The sequence below is a fragment of the Chrysochloris asiatica genome, unplaced genomic scaffold, assembly GCF_000296735.1.
Source record: "Chrysochloris asiatica unplaced genomic scaffold, ChrAsi1.0 scaffold00161, whole genome shotgun sequence".
NCBI lineage: Eukaryota > Metazoa > Chordata > Mammalia > Afrosoricida > Chrysochloridae > Chrysochloris > Chrysochloris asiatica.
In genome coordinates, this window is record NW_006408679.1 from 4,222,794 (window position 1) to 4,243,641 (window position 20,848).

The following is a 20,848-nucleotide window of genomic DNA, read 5'->3' on the forward strand; positions in this document are numbered from 1 at the left end:
ACAATCCCCATTCAGGCCTTTTTTCTAGTTATAAACAGTTCAGGACCAGATGTGACCATTTTAATTTTAATTTTTATCAAAATGTAATTTTATTTTAATTTGCTTTCAGAGTGCTAAGTATATACAATTACTAGAACACAGAAAAGAAAATTTAATGTAGATCTCCAATAATACATTTTTGTAGCATTTTTAGTTTTGGCCTGGATTTCTCAATGCAGAACTTTGTAACAAAAACCCTATTTTACTGCATTTTTACCTTGGCCATTTATTTTATAATATCCCTCTGTTACTTTGATTGAGAGAAACTTCTAGACAAAACAATACACAATAAAGAGTAAATTCTTATCATGGCTGTTTGGTTTTAAGTGGAAACTGTCTCTTTAAATTTTGAGGAGATCTGTACGTATGCATAGTAGAACCCTCTGGGGGGCAGGGGGTTTGCATCCCCTCTAGTCACCAGCATGGAGGTGCACAGACATCAAGAGACCAATGAACAGATATGAATAAAAAAAGAATGTCCACACCTTTATCTCCACAGTTTTGTCAGGCGTACATGTCTGCTCTGATCCTTCCCCTGCTTGGTCTCACCCAAGATGGTGGCTCTGGGAGCAGCTGAGCATCTTGAATTAGAAAGCAATGTATTTCTTGCTTTTGCTACAAATTCCCCTAGCTGCAAGACTTCGAACCTTCTAAATATTCCTTTATATGTGGTTCAGAGTTCTGGGAACATCCCCTGAGCCTGCTTGGTCTGGTATTCTGTATTGTTGCTGATGGAGATCCTCACCGCACTTCTACCTGATCCACCATCTTCTTTGTTCTCTATCACACTGTTTGACTTTAAAATAAGGTTACTTAGTATAATTCATCCAAGTTGTTTCAAATGAATCAAAAGATCAAATGATTTTTTAAAAAAATCAAATTTACCTTCAAATGACAAAGAGTTGCTGCCACTGAGGATATCAAATTGAATGTGATAGAATCTTTTTCAAAGACAAGTTTCTAATATATTTTGAGCAAGTGCAGCATAACTGAAATACTCACAGCTTCCCCAAATGACCAAAAGAACAGAATGCACATTTAGCATGCTTATTAAATGCATTTCTTTATAATCATCTCATTTTTAATAGTATATTTGATGAATATTAACAGTAATAGATTTGATAATCTTTAGAAGTTCAGGACCAACAGGAAATTCATTCTGATGTTCTGGGGATATGTAGTGGGGTTTCCTACTGGGTACTCTTCTTTCTTTATTTGTATAACTTTCCTAATATGTTGTTGTTAGGTGCCATCAGCCCTGTAGAGGGTTGACTCATAGCCGCCCTGTAGAGGGTTTCCAAGTAGGAGCTGGTGAGTTTGAACCACCTACCTTGCAGTTCAAACCGACCTTGAGGTTAAGTGTTTGTCCTATGGTGCCACACCAGAACTCCTTATATGTGTTGTTATTGTTGTTAGGTGTCTTCTAGTCGGTTCCAACTCATAGCAATCCTGTATAGGGTTTCTGAGGAGTGGATGGTAAGTTTGAACCACTGACCTTGTGATTCAAACTGGTCTAGTGCATTATCCTGCAGAGCCTCACCAGGACTCCTTTAATGTAGTAGTTGTTGTTGTTAAGTGCCATCGAGTCGATTCCCACCCATAGATACCCTGTATAGGGTTTCCAAAGAGTGGCTGGTGAGTTTGAATCACCGACCTTGCAGTTCAAATGACTTTGCCCACAGTGCCATACCAAGACTTCCTTTTATGTTGCTGTTGTTAAAAGTATCGTGGAGTCTGTTCTGACTCATAGTGACCCTGAACAGGGCTTTTGAGGCTGTTCTGAGGCTGTAAATCTGAAAGTCTCATCTTTCTCTAGTGGAACAGCTGGTAGTTTTGAACTGCTGACCTCGAGGTTAGCAGCCCGATTCGTAACCACTATGGTACCAGAGCTCCTTTCCTTTTATGTAGTAGACAGCAAAGATTTATTGAGCCAGTGATAAGTTAAATGAGAGTTTAATTTTTTCTAATTTGTGTCAATAGAATAACAGCTCTGGTATTAACAAACAGGACCTTACTTATAGTCATAGGCTGAGGAAACCTGGGAATTTGAGTTATATGTACCTCACAAGAGCTGTGATGAGTAGACAGGTTTATCATCCTCCCTATTTATGGGTAAGGATATTGAGCCACTGTGACCTTGGATAAAAAGCTAAGTATTGGTGGTGTTGTGCTGTGGAGTCAGTTCCGACTCCTAGTGATACTGCATAGGGTGTCTGAGGCTGTAAATCTTTTACAGGAGCACAGAACCATTGGTAGGTTTGAACTGTTGACCTTGAGGTGAGCAGCCTGACTCATAACGACTATGCTACTAGAGCTCTCTCTCTCTCCTTCCCTCCCTTCCTTTCTCCATATATATATTTGTGAAGTATATAGCAGGTACTCAGTAACCCTTTGTGGAGTGAATGATTGAATCGTACTTGGTGAGTGGTATTTTTAATTGAGTTTACTGAAATGTGTAATCCTGGTGTGGTGCTGCAGGATAGCACACTGGACTGCAAGGTCAGCTGCAAGGTCGGCGGTTCAAGCTCGCCAGTCACTCCTTAGAAACCCTACATAGGGTTGCTATGAGTCGGGACCAACTCGACAGCACTTAACAACCCATATATGTATACACACACACACACATGTGTTGTTAAGTGCTGCCAAGCTGGTTCCAACTCATAGCCACGCTGTATAGGGTGTTTCTGAAGCTATAAATCTTTTGCGGGAGCAGAAAGCCTCCCCTTTCTCCCATGGAACTGCTGGTGGGCTCACACCACCAATCTTTGGTTTGCAGTCCAGTGCTTATCCTACAGAGCCACTGCATCTATCTATCTATCTATCTATCTATCTATCTATCTATCTATCTATCTATCTATCTATTGTTGTTAAGTGCCAGTCAAGTCAGTGCCTACTCATAACTACCCTGTGTATCAGATTTTGGAGAAGCAGCTGGTAGGTTTGAACTGCTGATCTTGTGGTTTAAAGTCCAGTGCTGATCCTATAGCATCACACCAGAAGTCCAAAATTTATGCATGCAACTCTTTCTGCCCGGTTTTGGATCGGGGGACCTTTCATGTGTTAGGCAAACATGATAACCACTACATTATGGAAATAGATATATATACCTATATACATATATTTTAAAATTTATTGTCTATGTACTTGTTTCTGTGTCATTTGGAGAATTGATTTCTCTACCATGTAGGCTATACTGCTATAGGTTCTATATTTTATCTCTTCAAAGGAATATTGACTAAGTCTTGAGTAGTCATTTTTCTTAGGGAGCCCTTCCTTACCTGACTGTGAGGCTGCTGGCGGCAGTTCTTGGTTGCATAGCAATAAGGCTTTCAATGAACTCCTGGCCATGTGTCGCCCTGCAACTCCTTGTGGCCTCAGGGTGCATTCCTAAAACCTCTGGAGAGTCATCCTCAGGTAAGGACTGGATAATGCATATGCAGTCATTTATATGTGCAGATTCTGGTACTGGCTGATGTAGCTGAAAATTTAACCACATTGTCAGTTTTTGCTAGTGAGATACCTACTTACAGAAATGCATGAAGACAATATTTCTCTATGAATACAGGGGGATCTTCTTATTTGTAGGTGATATATTCTAAGCAATTCTGCCAGCATTTGGGATCATGCTATTAAAGTATGGAATCACACACGATAATCACATCTAACTTTTTTTTACTGGGAAAAGGAAAAAAAAATAACAATTTAAAGGCTGGATTGATTCGGACCATCCATTGCTTCAGTGAACTATACTCACAGACAACTGATGCAATTAATCTCAGACAAGTCATTTACTTTGGTAAAACTATAGAAGAAATGTGAGAATGGTCTTAAGAGTATAACTCATCACAAAGAAATGCCGGAAATGGGTGGTAACAACCTTTTTGATATCCTCAAGGAAAACACTGAAGGGCCACAGAGAGATGGTCCAGTTGAAGAGCTAGAGTCACTGGTAGAAACAACAGCTTCTTCTGCAGAAGTAACTAGGATTATGTTGGGGGAAAGGGCTGGAATGTTGGAATCATCATAAAATTGACAGTGTTTAAGGTGTTCTGGTAGCACAGTGGTTACAAGTCAGGCTGCTAACCTCAAGGTCAGCTAGTTTGAAACTACCAGCGGTTCTGTGGGAGAAAGAAGAGACTTTCTGCTCTCGTAAAAATTTACAGCCTCAGAAACCCTATACAGGGTCACTAAGAGTCAGAACCAACTCCACAGAACACTACCACCACCATCAAGGCAACTAAACAATTGAAAGACATGATTCCAGAATACAATCCCTTAGTTTAATTCTGCTAGTGGAATTGCTATATCTTATATCATACCTTATTTACTGTATTTTGGGGCAATTTAAAGGCTTTTCAAGGGTGATTTTTATCTTCAGGGTGGACTTCAGGGTGGAGAATAGAAATGGAAAGGAGGAAAAGTGTGGAGAAGAGAGGGTAGAATGTGTTATGAATTGCATGTGTCCTCTGAATTAAGATATATTGAAACTCTAACCTCTGTCCCTGTGAATACTAAAAACAACAATAACAACAACCAAAAAAACCCTCAGCTTTTCCTGTCTTAGCAAATAATTGATAAAGGATAAAATTTAATTATTTTGCTGACTCAAAGTCGCCAACATAGACTATTACTATCTATTCTATGTTGCTGTTATTATGTGCCATTGTTGGTTCCGACTCATGGCAACCCTATAGAGGGTTTCTGAGTGACTGGTGGGTTTGAATCACTGATCATGTGGTTAGCACTCTTATCCTACAGCGTCACACATAGGATCCTTCTAAACAAATCTCCCTAAACTATGACTTTGATCAGTTTCCTATCTAGTTGTACTCTCAAGGTCTTTCACAAAGCTGAACATGGTTTCTTTTCCCTCAATTGTACAGGCCTACTCCCAATTCATGGAGTATTGGTGTAGCACTGTGAGTTAATGTGCTGGACTGCAAGGTCGGTTTGAATCACAAAGTTGGTTGTTCAAGCTCACCAGCTGCTCCTTGGAAATCCTTTACAGGGTTGCTATGAGTCTGAACTGACACGACAGCACTTAACAACAACACTCCCAAATTATAAAGACTAACCACATGGCATTGTTGCCTTTTCACCTTCGGTTCACCTCTCCCATCAAAATTCTCACCCATGAAAATTTATATGGCAAGTCCCACCTCTACGTTTGAAAGTCAAAGAAAGGTATGCAGAATTTGATTTTCTGCTAGCAACCATCTGATGGGGCATAGGTGCTGGTTCTCACCTGAGGTTTTCTGCTCTACAGAGGTAAAGGGCTGGGTTGAGGATAGAAACTGAGTGGGGGTGGGGAAAGGCTGGGATGGTGATGAGGGGAAGAGGGAATCGAATGTGCTATATGTTGTATTATATCTGCTCAGTTAAATAGGTTGAAGCTCTAAGCCCTATCCCTGTGAATGTGACTCTGTTTGGAAATATGAGTGCGTTTAAAAAAGCTTGTGTAAAAATTCTACTATCTCTTTTATTTTTGACTTTGCAATAAAACCCCCCCACATATTTTTATTGCAAATTGGGTGAAGGTTTACAGAGCAGATCATTTTTTCCATTCCACAATTCATACACATTTTGTTTCATCTCATTGATTGCAATCCCCACAATGTAACATCTCTTATTCCACTTCCTCCCTTTGTTTCCTGATTCCATTTCTTCTCCTTTCCTAACCCTTATGAACTTTGTCCTTAAGGAGCTCTGGTAGCGTAGTGGTTACGAATCGGGCTGCGAACCTTAAGGTCAGCGGTTCGAAACTACCAGCCGCTCCGCGGGAGAAAGATGAGGCTTTCTACTCCTGTAAAGATTTACACCCTCGGAAACCCTGTACAGGGTCGCTATGGGTCGGAACTGACTCGATGGCACTTAACACAACAACATGAACTTTGTCCTTAGGCAAATGCTGCCCTGTGGATGTCAAGTGGTTGATGATTCTAAGATGTGTGTACCTTCCCAGGGTTATTGTTTGGGGGTGATTCATTTCCAGACCTGAAGGGTGACTAAGGGTCATTGTCTCAGGGGTTCTACCTGTCTCTAGCTGACTAGTAAGCCTGGTGTCTTCAATATTTTAAAAAGTTTTTTATTCTGAATTGAGTGAAGGTTTACAGATAAGATCATCAGTTTTACATTCAACAAATCATACACTTTGTTTCATCTCAATGACTGTAATCTCTTCTATGTAATAACAGTTATCCCACTTTCTCCCTGTGGTTCCCATTTCCATTCCACCCTTTTCAACTTTGTCCTTAGGGAAATGTTGTCCATGTGATCTTGAATGATTTGATCTTGAATCTTACTAGCACTGTTGTCCCCCCCATATATTTATTTACTGCTTGACTGAAAACTGAGCCTGAAGGGTGGTGAAGGGCTATAGTCTCAGGTTTTTCCAGTCTCTTTCTGACCAGTAAGCTTGGCCTTTTTTTTTTTTTTTTTAAATGATTTGTTTTTGTTCCATAAAAAAGTCCATTATCATCTAATTCCATTTTACCATGAACTTTCTGAAGCCCCCTCACAAAAGGGCAATATTTTCTAAGGATAAAGTTGAAAAGGGTGGGCTGGAAATAGGAACCACGGTGAAGAAGTGGGGTAACTGTTGTTGCATAGAGGAGATTGCAATCATTGAGATGAAAAAAAGTGTATGTGCCTGACCCCTGTGAGCCTCAGTTTCATCTAGTGAAAAGTAAGAATAATATCTACTTCACATGGTGGTTATGAGCATTAAGTGAGAAACATACAAATTGACTAGCATGGGAGAGTTGATTAATAAATGTTAATTTGCTTCTGTTTTCTTGTGCTTGTATTTTATGCTATAGGTTCTGGAGGATGTGAACCATTTCTTTATCAATCTTTTTATTTTCTGCCTGACATAATGGTGTATTTAATAGAGTGCTGGGTAAGTTACTTTCATAATAATGACATTTAATAAAAGAAAATACATAATAATTATTATATAATTAAATAATAATAAATAAAAGAAACATGAAATCATTTCAATATAGATTTTAAACAATACAACAATATTTTGTTTAAAGTAATATGCATATAGTAATTTAAGAAAATAAATTATTTTCTTACCTCATCACTAGAGAAACTGAAGTCATCTTTTAGCACCTCAGGATTGCAAAATTTGTACAGAAGGGTCTTTAAACATTGCTTGTCACAGTTATCAGTCACCCGGCCTCCATAAATCACTTCACCAATCAGGTAGCGCAGCCCCCGCCATGGAATAGTGGAATGTCCACTCAGGACATTTCCCAACATCTTTATGGTAACCTTGAGAAAATCCACTAGTCTTTATTATTTTAGTACATGTTTTTAGCTTACACTGACATTTAAACATAAAACCAACAATTCTTAAACAGCTACATATATTTTCTCTTCACAAATATATGTAAATATTAAGAGGATTACAAATATTAGGATGATCATTTTTTTATCCATTAATTCTTTTGTTGCTGTTATTCAACAATTTTCTTCTTATTTTTTTTAACAGACAAAATAAGACAGTAGTGAATTCAAAGGTTGTTATTAAGTGCTGTTGAGCCAGTTCCAACCCATAGCGACCCTGTATAGGGTTTCCGAGGAGCAGCTGATGAGCTTGAACTGCTGACCTTGCAGTTCAAGTGGCTTTGCAGTCTGGCGCATTAACCCACAGCGCCACACCAGGATTCTGAATTCAAAGGTAGGAAAGGATAAACAAGGAAAGGGAAGGTTTCTCCCACCGTCTGCTCAAGTTACCAGACTCCCTTTCTTGAGTATCTTTACATAGATATTTGACAGAAAGATGTCCACATGCATTGATATGCTTCTTTCTCTCTCTGCCTTTCCTTGTTCATTCTCTATCTTCCAACTCTCAAATCGCTCCCTCCTTTCCTTTACCCCATTTTTCTTTCTTGACTATCATTGTTCAATACATCTGTCAGCTTATTGTATCTTGCTATGATGCTGCAAGCTATGCGACCAGTATTTCAACTATCACTATAGTTATACATGGTGGAGCAGTTTCAGTGGAAGTTCCAGAAAAAGACAGACTAGGAAGAAATTCCTGATGATCTGATTGTGAAAATTAGTCAATAAAATCTTATGGACGACAACAGAACTTTACTCAATAGGGTGCCACAAAATGAGACCTTGAAATTAGAAAGCACTGAAAAAAGAAAAGAAAAACGCTGTCTCCTCAAAGTAGAGTTGACTGTAAGGATGCTGATGGAGTAAAGGCTTTGAGAACCTTCATTTGATGATGTGGCATGACTCAAAATGAGCAGCATTCATTAATAATCAGAGCATGAAATGCACAAAATATGAATTAAAGAAAATTGTAAGTTGTCTGAAATAAAATGGGATGTGTGAAGATTGATAGTCTAGTTATTAGTGAGCTGAGATGGGCTGGTATTGGCTAGTTTGAATCTGACAAGTCTGCTTGATAGGAACAGCAAATTGAAGAGGAACAGTGGAACAGTGTCATATTCATCATCAAAACAATATTTCAAGATCTGTCCTGAAGTACAGTGTTGTCAGTGATAGGCTCATATCCATATGCTTGCAAGGAGGACCAATTAGTATAACTATTATTCAAATTTATACACCAGCCATGAATGCCAAAGATGAAGAAATGGAAGATGTTTATGCACTGCGATAGTTTGACATTGAGCAAATGTGCAATCAAGATACATCAATAACTATTGGAGATTGGAAAGAAAAAGTTAGAAACAAAGAATGAACCATAGTTGGAAGGGAAGCGCAGGAACATGGGCTAGAACACCAGAGACTCAGTTGACCAGATAGGAGGGATCGTCATTGTCGTGATGTGCTCTTGAGTCGGTTCCGACTCATAGAGACCCTGTACAGGGTTTCCAAGGCTGTAAATCTTTACAGGAGTAGAAAGCTTCATCTTTCTCCTGTGGAATTACTGGTAGTTTTAAAATGCTGACCTTAAGGTTTGCAGCCCGATTCATAACCACTATACTACCAGAGCTCCTTAGAGAGGAGGGAGGGAGCCAGTAAATAGGGGTAGAACCTTTCAGCAGCAGTTGTCCTTGGTCCTTTGAATGGTAGACTTACACAATGGGTAAGACCTGTGGGGTGGTAGCTGCAGTCTCTGGACTCTGGGTGCCCTGCCCTTGAATTGAGTAAATGCAGGAATGAGATAACTATTGCATTTGCACAGGAGTGTACCAAAGTCCACACCACTAATTAGTGAGCAGAGGTACAGGCCCCTGTCCCACCCACCCACTCTCTCTTCCGACTAGGTGCCACCTAGTCCACTCTCTCATGCTCCCCGGTACCCCCGTCGCTCTGATGACAAAATTAACTCAGCACAAAAAATACCCAGAACAAAGAAACCTCCAACATCACACATTCGGAAATAAAAACAAAACAAAACTAAAAACCTCCATACAAACAACAAAATGACAGCAGTAAACTCAGACTTATCGATAATTACGCTGAGTGTAAATTACATTTTTACACTAAGTGTAAATGAATTAAATGAGTCAAGAGACAAAGTGACAGAATGGATAACAGAGCAGGACTCATCATTATGCTGCTTACAAGAGACTTACTTTAGACATAAAGAAAAAGTTAAAGAATGGAAAAAATACACCAAACAAAAGACAACTGAAAAAAAAACAAGCATGACAATATTGATTTCTGATAAAATAGACTTCAAGACAAGAATCAGCATGAGGGAAAAAGAAGGACATTATCTCGTGATTAAAGGGTCAATTCAGCAAGAGGACATAACCTTAATAAATATCTACACATCCAAAGAAAGAGCCCAAAGTACATAAATTAAGATAACAGATCTGGAAAGAAAAGTAGATGTCTCCACAATACTAGTAGACTTCAACAAACCACTGTCTTTTTTTTTTCAGATTTTAAAAAACTTTAACAATTTATTAGCCTTATTTTCCAGTAAAATATTCACATAATATCAAAAGGATGGAATGGTAAGAGATGGCACAGGCTATCTTGAATTCCACATAAATATTTAAAATCTAAAAATCTCTGAGAGCTTCAGTTTAGAGACCAAGCAGAAATCAGATCCTTTCAAGAAAGTATTGCTTTACTCTTGCCATTAATGCAGTTACCAAAGAGGATGCTTAGCTGGCAATGGTAAACCAAAGGTTGGCTAAGCTAGAGGTCTTTCCAGGGACCGGTATCTCAGTCAATCCAAGGAAAATATATTATTGAACTGTGTTGCACAAAGCTTCTTGACATCTTCATTGACTTCAATCAGGTTTGCATTTTTTTGGTTCAAAATAACATATAGCTCCCTCTGATCAGACTTATTCCCAACAACCCAATAATCACTCATTACTTTCACTATGATTTCTTCATCCTTACCCACTCTAGGGAAATTACTGTTGATGTCACCTAGAATCTTCATGAGATCCAGATGAATGGACGTAAGTGGCACACTGGGTGTTTTCCTCATGTGAGTTGTACTTTTCTCAGCTAAATTCATGTGGTTGAAATAGATACATTTGAACTGGGCTTCTTTTTCAGACCCAGACATCCTTTTGTTGATGTTAAACTGCTCACAAATGTCGGATGCCAGCTCTTTGAGCTGAGGCCCAATAATGCTGTCCAGTCTCCAGCAAAAATCCGAGGTAGGTTGTGTGGAGGCGTCCATCATGAAGTACATAGCTGCGCTCATGGACTTACACACAATTAAATGGAGCTCTTCATAGGTGTCATCTGTATTGATAAAAATTTTAGAGAATCTGCATTTTGCTTTGGGATCATTAAGGTTCAGGGGTCCAGTATAAAATCTACCATGGTGTTGAAGATTTCTTGGCATTTCTGCCTTCCCTGGAGAATCCCTCCCAGCCAACTCAGGTTCAGTGTGCCTTGGGAAGAGAGATGTGGTGAGGTGTTTGTATAAAATCCTCATGTCATCTTGCTCTAATCCACTCCAGATGAGCTGATCATTGTAGAGAAAGGCAGTATACTTCACTATGTTCAAGCTCTTCTCCATTCTATTAAGAAGACTAGATTTTTAAACAAATCGTTTTATCCAATGGGAAGAAACGAATCCACCAAAAATATCCAGTAGGTCACATGACTGGAAATGCAGTGTTTGCAGATAGCAGTGGAAGAAGTTATCTAATCTTTCCTTTAGGAGCTTGGCACTGCCGTCTGCCATGGCTTTCAGAATGTGCCATTGAAGAGCTTGTGCATATTGTGGCATGGCTGTAGCATGAAACTATAAACCTTGTCCAGCAACTCTTCTTCTTGGTGTTCAACAATTGGTTTCCCATCTTTGCTTTGCTCTTCAATTATAGGATTTGGAACAACCATGACCATCCAGAAATTTTCTTCTGGTTCATTGAAGAACTGTCTATTCCTCTGTATACATAAAAATTTTGCAGGTTTTGAAGGACTAAAGGTCCTTGTAAATTGTCCAATAGCTTCGCATAATCCAACATTTCAAATTTTTCATTCTCTTCAACTTCATTTGAATGATAAAACAAAATGTTATTTTCCTACTCACCTTTGCACGGGCTGAAGCGTGGGTTGTAGATGAAGACGCTGAACAGTGCTGATGGGAATTGTTTCTTCTGGGTCAACAAGGCCCCGGCCCTGCCGCAGAGGCAGCCATCCCCCTCACCTACCCTAAATCCTACTCAAAAGAATTCTACGTCTTATTAAAAAATAATAAAGCATGATCAATTGGGATTCATAATGATATGTAAGGATGGTTCAACATTAGAAAAACAGAATACATTATATAAATAAAACAAAGGAAAAGAAGCACATGATCATCTCAATCAATGAAGAAAAGGCATTTGATACAATCCAACATCGACTCCTGATAAAAACTCTGAGCAAAATAGGAATAGAAGGGAAATTTCTCAATGTAATTAAGGGTATATACACAAATGAATGGACAGCATTGTTCTCAATGGAGAGAGCCTGAAAGCATTTACCTTGTGAATGGGAACCAGACAAGGATGCCTTTTGTTACCATTCTTATTCAACATTGCATTGGAAGTCCTAGCCAGAGGAATAAGGTAAGAAAGGGAAATTAAAGACATATAGATTGGTAAGGAAGAAGCAAAACTATTTCTGTTTGCAGATGATATGATCCTACAAATAGAAAAACCCAGAGACTCAACAAGAAAGTTACTGAAACTTAAAGAAGGAAGGATTAAGCAAAGTGGCAGGGTACAAGATCAACATATAAAAATCAGTCAGCTTTCTCTACACTAACAAAAGAAATTGTGAAAAGGGAATCAGGAAAATACCATTTGTAATAGTTATCCAAAAGATGAAAAAGTCAGGAATAAATCTAACTAGAGATATAAAAGGACCATATGAAGGAAATTTCAAAACACTACTATGAAATCAAAGAGACCTTTGGAAATGGAAGAACAAACCATGATCATGGATGGAAGACTTAACATTGTGCAAATATCGACACTCCCCAAAGTGATTTACAGATAAAATGCAATTCTAATAGGAATTCTCTTACACTACTGTTACAACTCTAAAATAATGCAAACACTATATAAAATGGTATGCTGCTTCCTTAAAAAGTTGGAAATAGAAATACCATATGATCCAGCAATCCCACTACTAGGAATACATTTTAGAGAAATAAGAACCATAACATCAATAGATCTACACACACTCACGTTCATTCGAACATTATTCACAATAGCAAAAAGATGGAAGCAACCTACATGCCCCTTCAATGGATGAATGGACAACTATGGTACATACAAATAATAGAATACTGTGGAACATTAAAGAATAACAAAGAATCTGGGAAACACCTCATAACATGAATGAACCTAGAGGATGTTACACTGAGTGAAATGGGGTCAAAAAGGCAAACATTCTATGAGCCCACTATTATAAAAAGTTAAGAAAAGGTTCACATAGATTCTTTGATGGTTACCAGGGATAAGAGGGGAAGGGAGAGTAAATCACTAACTAGACAGTTGTTTTTGTTGTTGTTAAGTGCTGTTCAGTCAGTTCTGACTCATAGGGACCCTGTATAGGGTTTCTGAGGAGCGGCTGGTAGGTTTGAACCACTGACTTTGTGGTTCAAACCAAACTTGCAGTCCAGTAGTGCCACACATGTATTAACTTGGGTGGAATAAAAGCAATGTGCAGTAAGGTGCAGGGCAGCATAACCTGACCAAGGCAAAGGAGGACAAAAGAATAAAAGACAACACAGGTAAAAACGATTGCATATACAGTCCTATAATAGTAGAAACAAATAATATCTGTGAATAGATTCATGTAAGACCAAGTTGGTTCCAACTCATAGAGACCCTCTATAGAGTTTCCAAGGAGTGGCTGGTGAGTTTGAACTACTGACCTTGTGGTTCAAGCCAACCTTGAGGTCCAGTGTTTCATTCCACAGCTTCACACCAGGACTCCTGTCAGTGGTTCAATAGGTTTGGCAGAGGATATTTAGATGCATGGAGTCCTGGTGTGGCGCTGTGGATTAACATGCGACTGCAAGGTCAGTTTGAACCACAAGGCCGGTGGTTCAAGCTCATCAGTTGCTCAATGGAAATCCTATACAGGGGTGCTGTGGGCTAGAACCGATTTAATAGCACTGAACAACAACAACATTTATATGCATACATTTATATGTGTTGCACAAAGAGCCAAGAATACTGCAAGAGTATACAGGGGACAAAGCTGTGAAAACTTATTAGCTATAACCAAACACCTTGAGGGAATGGGTCACTGGGTTTTCAAATTTAGGACCACAGTCTTGGGAGTGTATCTAGATGAATTGGCATAACATAGTCCACGAAGACAGTATTCTACATATTACCTTGATGAGTAGTTCACAGGATCTTAAAAGCTTTCAAGTGGACATCTAAGATAAACTCTTCGTCTATCCTTGTGCAGAGCAAAGAAGAGTGAATTAGTCCAAAGGTCTAATGGACATACAAACCACAACCCCCACTATCCTAAAACCAGAAGAATTAGATGGTGCCCAGGATCACAATAGTACTTCCTGGATAGAAAGGGAGAGAAAAAAAAGAATAAAATTCAAAATAAGACAAACAAACAAACAAACAAACAAACAAACAAAAAAAACCAGACTTAATGATTGGATAGAGATTGGTGGAACTCTAGAAACTGTGGCCCTTAGATATCTGTCAAACCTGAAATTGACCTGCCTTTGGGGATCACCTTTCATCCAAACAATAGAAATGAATACAAAGTGAATGATACCACCAGTAAGGAATGTATTCCTTAGTGCAACCAACCATGTGGCAGGTGGTGGTGGTGTACCGTGTAGTCGGTTCCGATTCATAGTGACCCTGTACAGGGTTTCCGAATCTGTAACGCTTAACGGGAGCAGAAAACCTCATCTTTCTCCAGTGGAACAGCTGGTAGTTTCGAACTGCTGACCTTGAAGCTCATTGCCTGATTCGTAACCACTATGCTACCAGAACTCCTTATCACCAACCATATAAGACCAAAAAGACAGTATTTGCCCCAAAACAAAGCTCAGCACTCAGGAAGGGGCAGGAAAGAAGGATGAATGGAAACAGGGAACCCAAGGAGGGTGCTATTAAATTAAGGGAGTTACAAACAACTTCAGGAAAAAAAAGTGTATAAATTGCAGAATGGAGAATGAATTTGCTCTGTAAACTTTTACTCAATTACAATTAAAAAATTAAAACAAAACAAAACAAAACAAAAACCCCAAGACAAAGCCAGGGGTTAACTGCATAAGAGACCATCAATTGTTTGTATGCAAGTTTAAACTGAAGATGAAGAAAATCGAAGTCAGTCCATGAAAAACAAAGCATGAACATGAATACACCCTTCTTGAATTAGAAACCATCTCAAGGAAAGTCTGATGCATTGAACACTAATTTCTCAAGACTGGAAGAGTTGAGGGATGACATCAAGGACATCACACATTAAGAAAGTAAAAGGTTATTGAAAAGACAGCAAAGAAAGAAGAGACCAAAATGGGTGTTGGAAGAGACTCAGAAACTTGCTCTTGTGTGTAGAGTAGCTTAAACATATAGAATAAATGATGAAATAAAAGGGCTAAACAGAAGATTTCAAAGGGTGTTTTATACAAGATAAAGTATAATGAAATGGACAAAGACCTGGCATTAGAAAGCCAAAGGGAAGAGCACACTTAGCATTTCTTAATCTGAAGAAATGAAAAGAAAACTCAAACCTTGAGTTGAAATACTGAAGATTTTATGGGTAAAAATTGAATGATTCAGAAACCATGAAAAAAAGATGGACGGACCACATACATACCGAAAAGAAATGGTTGATGTTCAACTATTTCAGAAAATAGCATATGATCAAGAGCAGCTGGCACTCAAGGAAGACATTCAAACCACAGTGAAAGTACTGGTGAAAAACAAGGCTCCAGGAATTGATGGAATACTAATTGAGTTACTTCAGCAAAAGAGTTTAATGCTGGAAATGCTTACTTGTCTATGATAAAAACTTGGAAGACAGCTACCTGCCAACCATTTGGAAGAGATCCATATTTTTGCCCATTCCAAAGAAAGACAATCAAATGGAATGTGAAAATTATTTAACAATTATTAATACTATGTTGTTGTCACATACCATAAAGTCTATTCTGACTCCTAGTGATTCTGTATAGGGTTTTTAAGGAGCGACTGGTGGGTTTGAACCACCAACCTTGTGCTTATCCTACAGCACCACACCAGGACAGGCTAGTAAAAGTTTGCTGAAAATAATATAAAAGTAGTAGTGGTAACTGTACATTCATGAGAAGTCCAATCCAGATTCAGAAGAGGTCATGGAGCAAGGGTTATCATTGCTGATGTCAGATGAATCTTGGCCAAAGTGGAGAATACCAGAAAGATGTCTAGTTGCATTTTGTTGACTACATGAAAAAATGGGCTTTGTGGGACATAACAAATTATGGATGACATTACAAAGAATGGCAATTCCAAAACCCTTAACTGTGCTCATGTGGAACCTGTACGAATTATTTGAACAGTGCAAGGGGATGTTGCATGGAAAAGGAGTGCATCATGGTCTTCTCCCTTCACCTTAATTTATTCAGTCTGCATGAGTAAATAATCTGAGAAATTGGACCATAGGAATAAGAATGTGGCCTAAGAATTGGAGGAAGACTCATTAACAACCTACAATATGCAAATTACATAATCTTGCTTGCCCCAAATGAGGACAATTTGAAGCACTTACTGAAGAAGATTGAAGACAATAACCTTCAGTATGGATTACTCCTGAAGGTGAAAAAAATGAAAATCCTTTAAAACTGGACCCATAAACAATGTCATGACAAATGGTAGAGAAATTGAAGTTGTCAAGGATTTGTTCTACTTGGATCAACAATCAATCCCATGGAAGCAACAGGCAAGAAATCGAATGATGTACTATATTGGACAAGTCTGCAGCAAAGATATTTTAAACATCTTAAAAAGCAAAGCAAATATCTTTGATGACTGATGTGCACTGATCCATGTCACGGTCTTTCCAATTGTTTCACATGCAGAGTGAAAGCTAGACAATGAGAAAATAAGACTGAAAAATTGACACATTCAAATTGTGGTGTTGACAAACAATACTGAATATAATGTAGACTGCCAGAAGAACAAACAAATCCGTCTTGGAGAATGTACAACTAGAATGTTTCTTAGAAGTGAGGATGGGGAGACTTTGTTTCACTGACTTTGGACATGTCAGTAGAAGGGACCAATCGCTGGAAAAGAACAGCATTCTTAGCAAAATAAAGAGCCAGTATAAACATTGGAAACCCTTAATGAGATGGATTGACACAGTGGCTGTAACAATGGGCTCAAACATAGCAACGATTGTAAGAATGATGCAAGACTTGGCAATGTTTCTTCCTGTTATACATAAGGTCATTTTGCACTGAAGTACGAAGCACCTAACAACATAATTGTTTAAGGATTCCAAGTGTGAAAGAATTATCACTGTTCTCCTATTCTTGCCACTGATAGGACATACTGATCTATTTAATTTTTGTCACTGCTTAGTTTGTATTTCACTGTGTATTGGTTATTTTGAGCATGTTTTCTTGGGGATATTAGTCATTTTGATTTGCTATCCTATATACATTGCCTATTTTCCCTTCCAATTGTTTGTACTTTTCTATGTTAATACGTAAGCAACATTTTATATTATAGATGTTAATTTTTTTGTCAGTTATCTGCATTGCAAACATTATCCTTAATCTGTTATTTGCCTATTGACTTGATTTTATCATTATTTGCCCATATACAAGTTTAAATTTTTTAATACTCAAATATGACTATCTTTTCTTCTATTGTCTGGTTTCCAATTTTGGTTAAACTGTCTCTAAACTCCTAGACTGTACATATTGTCTCTTAGATTATTTTGTAAAAGATTTGTATTCTTTTATAATACATTCAAAATTACTCCACTGTAGAATTTATTTTGTAGATAATATAACATAAAGGACCAAACGAATCTTCTCCCAGCTGAATACCCAGTTGCTGTGCCAGTATCCCTTCACCAAAAAATACTACCTGTATAAAAAATGAAAATTTCATAAAAATTCAGATTTATTTCTGCATTTTCTTTCATAGCCACTGATTTACTGCCTATATCTCTACCAGTACAACATTAATTTTAATATGGTAGAGTTTTAGTAGATTTTGATATCTTAAGACTCCTTCATTATTTTAATTTTTTTGTAATTTTATCTTATTTTTCAACATACCTTCTTCCATATGACATACAAAGTTATTTTATTAATTAAAAACCTTCCTTAGGGTCATTATAAGTCAGAATTGACTTAATGGTAGCAGGCTTGTTTCTTTCTTTTTTTTTTTTAAAGTAGGATTCTACTTTAAAAGTAGAATGAGCTATGAAGTCAGACTGCTACTTATCATCTGTGTAACTTGGGAAAGTTTCTGAAGCGCACTGTACCTCTGTTTTCCTGTCTGTAAAATAAGGACAACTAGTGTACTTACCTTATAGGGTTGTTGTGAGAGTTAACGAATTTAAATAATGTGAATGCTACTCCACTTCCCTGTCTCCTCATGTTCTTTATCCAACATTTGGACCAGATCCTTCCACTTGAAACAGGTTTTTCTCATCTCTTTCATTTTCTATTAACAAGGCTCTTTTTATTCTCTTTCATAGTGTTAATATGAACTATATAATTTTCATAGCTTACTGAATTTACTACATCTTCCAAGACAGTCTTGAATGATAATGGTGATAATGAGTATCCTTATGTGATTCTTGATTTTATTTGAAACAATTTCGATGTTTTGATATTAGAATGATATTCCTGTTATTATCTTTTGATACAAAAACAAAAGGAAAACCCCAAATGCATCACCATGGAGTCAAATTTGGACTTTTAGGTGCTCCCAGGAAACCCTACACAGGGTCGCTATGAGTCCAAACTGACTCAATGGCACTTAACAAGAACAACAACATAGGACAGAGTGTAACTGTCACAGTGTTTCCAATGCTGTATGTCTTTATGGAAGCAGAATGCCACATCTTTCTCCTGCCGAATGGCCAATGGGTTTGAACCACTGACCCATCAGTTAGCAACTGAGTGCTTAGTCATTGGGCCACCATTTAAAACAGTGACAATTCCAAATGCTGGCAAGAACATTCATTTACTGCTGGTTGGATGCAAATGGTACAGGCACTTTGGAAGGAAGTTTCTTGCAAAGCTGAATATAGGTTTATCCTAGGATTCAAATGAATTGAAAATTTATGTGCACTTCAAACATGTTTGAAGGTACTGGTGAAAAACAAGTCTCCAGGAGTTGATAGAATACAAATGGAAATGTTTCAACAAACTGATACAGTGCTGGAGGCACTCACTCACTCATCTATGCCAAGAAATTTGCAAGATAGCAACTTGGCAAACTGATTGGAGAGACTCATATTTGTGCCCACTCCAAAGAAAGGCGACCCACCAGAATGTGGAAATTACTGAACAATATCTTGCTAAGCGCAAGAACAGCTGCTCAAACCCATAAGCTGCTCCTTGGAAATCCTATGCTGGGTCTCTATGAGTTGAAACAGACTTAACGACACTAACAACATCATCGTCATTAATATGACATGCAAGTAAAATTTTGCTGAAGTTAATGAGAGACTTGCGGTTTGGGGTGGCACCCAGAGAAGCCAGGTAGGGTATGCTCTGGTGAGAGGGGAGGGGGAATCTCACGAAGGAAGAGCTCATGGAGTAAATCCAGAGCTCCGGATCTAATATAAGATCCAGGATTGCAGTCTCTCGAACTCTCATGTGTGAAAAAATCACGCTACAAAGGAAAATACGGGTGACTTACGAATCTGGAGGCTGCACCATCTCAGCGTCCCCGCAGAGTTTAGACGGCGGGGCTAAAGCCAGCCCGGTTCAGAAAGCAACCTTTCCAGCAAAAGGGAAAAGGAGACAGAAAACCAGGGGAAACTACACACCTGTTCCTCTCGCTCTCCCTGTCCCAACGTCATTTTTCTCAGCCCGGACATCAGGCGGGACAGTTTTCCCACAGAGAGAGGGAGCTGGACAGCGACTTATGACATCACTGGCGGGCCCAAATCTGAGGCCATGTATCTGAGCCAGGGGTGGGGCACCTTGCCATCCTTCCAGGTAGCAGCTTGGAATTTCCAGCTATTGTGCTAGCAACCTACACCTGCTGAGCCTGCCAAACCGGTCTGGCGGCATTTGGCATTCAATCAATACAAAGCAATTTGCAAAACCAAAACCTCAGCTTAATAGGACTCAACCAACCCGAGATTTGCAGTGCTAATAGGCAGAATCAGAAATAGTGGACGATCTTTTTCCCATTAACTCCCCAATATATATCTGCCCACCTATATGGTACTGGATAGAGGAGGGGCCTGAAAGAGGGGTCACCCTCACCCCCTGCTGGAGGCTTCTATGTGCACACACACTGATGGTGTAGCACCGGAAAGTTGACCAATGCCGCATCTCTGCTCCAAAGTGGTGATTTTTGTCTATGTGTCTATATTACTTCTGCTTTTGGTCCTTTTGATCACACATCTTTCCTGGAGGAGGGAGATTTTCCTCCTTACGTCACCTAAGAAGAGATAGGAATTGTGGCCATATAGCCAAGCTATAAGAATACACCATAATACTCCACCAATGAGACAAGACCTAACAACACCTTCTACGCATTACAGGCAATAAGGGAAGCCTATCTCCTGATCATATTAATAATAATAATAAAATAACAATCATGATGAATAAGAAACAACAAACATTATCAAAACATGTCCAAAAACAGAAGAGAGCAGCTGATGCAAATGAGCTGGAGACAGACAAAGGCTTTATAGAGGAGGAAGAGCGGGTTCTGGATATGCCTGAGAGGGAATTCAGAAGAATAATATGGAAACAAATTCAAATACTCCAAAAAGGGATAGAAGAAAATAAGGAAGAAGTAAGGAAAATACTACAGGAACAATCAAATAGGATTGACACAGCATTGGAAACAATTCAAAACCTGCTAAAAGATGTCCAGATGATCAATAATAAGATATCAGAAATGGACAACATGAGGAAAGGGGAAAGGAGCAGACTAGAAGAGATGGAAGCTAGAACTAGTGAACTGGAAGACAAATCTCTCAATACTGCCAAGCTAGAAGAGCAAGCAGCTAAAAGGATAAAACAATCTGAAGAAAGTCTAAGATTCATGTTGGATAACATGAAGAAGAACAAGAAGAACCAGAAAAGTCCACAGAGGAGATAGTTGAAGAGCTTCGGGAAGAAAATTTCCCTAACATCTTGAAAGATGAGAAGATAAACATTCAAGAAGCCCAACAT

The 20,848-nt window shown here is 38.6% G+C and overlaps 1 protein-coding gene and 1 pseudogene across 1 annotated transcript in view; both read right to left on the minus strand.

Moving 5' to 3' along the window:
• The window catches only part of DNAH14 (dynein, axonemal, heavy chain 14), a 641,625-nt gene that overhangs the window by 28,422 nt on the left and 592,355 nt on the right, over positions 1 to 20,848 (minus strand). The window contains 2 exon segments of the mRNA XM_006871162.1: positions 3,318 to 3,498; positions 7,128 to 7,317. Of these exon segments, the coding sequence (XP_006871224.1) occupies positions 3,318 to 3,498; positions 7,128 to 7,317 (371 nt within the window).
• Positions 10,211 to 11,647, minus strand: LOC102811809 (annotated as a pseudogene).